Source organism: Zea mays, chromosome 2 (genome assembly GCF_902167145.1).
Source record: "Zea mays cultivar B73 chromosome 2, Zm-B73-REFERENCE-NAM-5.0, whole genome shotgun sequence".
NCBI lineage: Eukaryota > Viridiplantae > Streptophyta > Magnoliopsida > Poales > Poaceae > Zea > Zea mays.
In genome coordinates, this window is record NC_050097.1 from 92,385,952 (window position 1) to 92,388,946 (window position 2,995).

Consider the following 2,995-nt stretch of genomic DNA (forward strand, 5'->3'; position numbering starts at 1 on the left):
AATTTAATACCATAAATGTTTATTCATGATTATATAATGAAAATATAGATAATCTGATAGATTAAATATGATTATTCATATTCTTTGTATGTCCCATATGTTCCTGCCTTTTATTACATATTGAGATGATGAAGGTATGTCCTTCTTGACCTTCGTCTGAAGATCATTATATCCTAAGGGAGATAATGCTTCGAAGGACGAAGGTATTTAACCATTAACATTTGTGTTGCCTTGTTCTTAACTCGTAGCATTTAAGAACAAGTGACCAACAAGAAGCAACCTTCGTCTTTGACCCAACTAATACAACGAACTTGGCCACTACAAAGATGGGGTTTGGATCTGTTAGGACCACTCCCACCAGCACAATGCAACTTGAAATATGTTGTGGTGGCGGTGGAATCTTTTTCTAAGTGAATTGAAGCAAAGCCTTTGGCTACAATAACTTCGATCACAGTACAGAAATTCTTCTAGCAGAACATCGTTTGTCGCTTTGGCGTGCCGAAGGCTATCACCGTTGATAATGGAACTTAGTTCGATGCCGAAACTTTCAAAACCTTTTGTAGCCAGATTGGTACAAAACTACACTTCGCATTAGTGAGGCATCCGAATTCGAATGGATTGGTAGAAAGGGCAAATAGAATTATAATAACAGGAATAATAAAGTCAATCTTCAATCAGCCTAAGGGAAAGTGGCCAGATGAATTAATAAAAGTGGTCTGGAACCACAACATTGCTGTGTCAAGGTCGACAGGATTTACTCCGTTCAAGCTTTTGTTCGGTGACGAAGCAATTACACTGAAAGAAGCAAGAACGGGTTCAATAAGAACTTTAGCTTCGACAGAGGACGAAGGTGACTGCCAAGTAACAAAAGATATTATGTGTAAATAATGTAATTTTCTTATTTTTTCCTTATGGCACCCTTTTCCTTTCAAGAGAGGAGAAAGGTTTTTAATGGGGCCATATGTTGTAATTTTCATTTTTTTGTTTAGGCCTATGCAATACAAGGGCCAAATTCCCCCATATGTAAAATCTAACATCAGGATCCGCACCATCGAGTGCAAAAAGGACAAAGAGAAGCTCAAAAGTTGTCCCTAAGGGGATGCAGAGCTAAAATGTCACCTAAGAGGTGAAGAAGCTACAAAGTCATTCCTAAGGGAGCGCAGAGTAAGTTCCGAAGCTCAAAAGTCGTTCTTAAGTGAATGCAGAGCCAAGATACCACCTAAGTAAAAGGCGAAGAAGCTCCAAAGTCGTTACTAAGGGGATGCAGAGCTTAGCTCCAAAGTAGGGGATGTAGAGCTGAAATACCACCTAAGTAAAAGGTGAAGAGACTCCAAATTCGTTCCTAAGGGGATGCAGAGTCTGGGTGTGTTTCTGGCATACATTTGCACAATTCATCACCTCATTTTTTTTGCATTCATACAAACATTCATTAGACATTCTTAGGATCATCATCATGACAAAGCACAGACATTAACGGGAAAGACAAAAGATGTTTGTCCCCAGTGACAAAATGCTTCGTTGAGTACGAAGATCCTTCGTATCAGAGAAAAGAAGGGAAGGTACTTTGTCTCTAATGAAAAAATGCTTTGATGTGAACGAAAAGAAGGGAAGATGTTTTTCGCCTTCGCCTCAAAAAGATTGCAAACGATGGTTTCGTCCATAACAAAGCAGTTCATACAGGAGCAAAAAGGTGAAATTATATTACAAGGTATTCACAAATAAGTACAATATTTTGTTCATTTACAATCTTTTGCAAGAGATCCTAAGTTTTCTATAGATAGTTACAAAAGGAAGTTCTAAGAGTCTTCAGCCCTTCGGAACAAGCTTCGGCTCAACAAGCTTCGGCGCCACCATCCTATAGACAGATGAAGGTATAAGGTAATCAGAAATTTAATAAAGGAAAACCAAGGTAAAAAGACAGGTAAAAGTTTCATACTGAATTGAGCAGTTTTCGAGCTTCATCCCTAGCCAACTCATGCCCACCCTTAGCCCAAATTTGGGTAATAAATTTGTTTCCTATGCTTCGGGCTTCGGCTGGGATATCAACTATATCTGACATTGAAAGATTGAAAGTTGGCTTGTTAACCGCCATGGCATGAGTGCATCCAGCCTTCATAAATGCAGCAGTTGTGTCACGAGAAGCTACCAGGGCACAGAAATCCCCGTGCCTAGTGATAACTTCATCAAGGGCTTCAACTTCATTTTCAATATGATCAAAGGCCCCGGGGATGTCTTCGACCGAAGGGTTAATCTCTTCAGAATCAGCTCCAACCGAGTTGAATATCCCCTTCAACCGATTAGCACACCGGGTGGCAAAGCCAGCACACTTGTTCCGAAGGTTCTCAAAAGCTTCATGTAGCTTCAAATTTCTTTCGGTTTTGGCTTTGACCTTCGCTTCGAGCTCTTTTGTTTCGTTGTTAAAGCGCAGTGAGCTTTCATCCAAATTTTTTCGAGCTTCGTCCAGCTCCTCGCTCAATTTGGCATTTTGAGGTTGTACTTCTGCAAGGGAACCTTCGACTGTTTGCAGCAAGAAATCCTTTTCTTTTAGAGAAGCTTCAAATTCCTTTATTTTATCTTCTAAGCCTTTAACTATGACTTCGTGTTTTCTGTCCTCAGTATCCTGCTGCATTTTTAGCACCTTGCTTAACAACATGCTCTGCAAAACAAATTAAAGTTAGAGCACTCAATCCATCACGAAGGTAACAAAAATCTAGACGAAGATCTCACCTAGAGATGGCAACGGGTACAAACCCGCTGGGTTTTGCCGTCCCAACCCCATACCCGTGAAAAATATCTATGCCCATTAAAAAACCCGTACCCATGACGAGTTTGAGATTTTGCCCAAACCGTACCCATCGGGTTAGCGGGTACCCATGGGTTGCCCGCGGGTTTCATCTCCAATATACTTGTTCTTCTCATAATTAATAAGTATCGTAATGATTAATGATATCATGATCCAAAATCTATGTAATGAACAACGAATTCATGATTTGGT

The 2,995-nt window shown here is 40.1% G+C and overlaps 1 protein-coding gene across 1 annotated transcript; it reads right to left on the reverse strand.

The window, feature by feature from the left end:
- Positions 1 to 1,660: 1,660 nt before the first annotated feature.
- LOC103646692 (uncharacterized) lies at positions 1,661 to 2,768 on the reverse strand. The gene is made up of 2 exons (XM_008671393.2): positions 1,937 to 2,768; positions 1,661 to 1,855 (listed from the first exon to the last, which is right to left on the reverse strand). Exons 1-2 carry the CDS (start codon positions 2,651 to 2,653, stop codon positions 1,832 to 1,834), a joined length of 741 nt encoding a protein of 246 aa, XP_008669615.1. The 5' UTR covers positions 2,654 to 2,768; the 3' UTR covers positions 1,661 to 1,831.
- Between the last annotated feature and the right edge of the window lie 227 nt (positions 2,769 to 2,995).

Excerpts from the sequence above, each read along its gene's own strand:
- LOC103646692 (XM_008671393.2), bottom strand. The coding sequence starts at position 2,653 with ATGTTGTTAAGCAAGGTGCTAAAAATGCAGCAGGATACTGAGGACAGA. Across the intron at positions 1,856-1,936 it reads CTCGAAAACTGCTCAATTCA|GATGGTGGCGCCGAAGCTTG; the intron begins GTATGAAACTTT and ends ATCTGTCTATAG.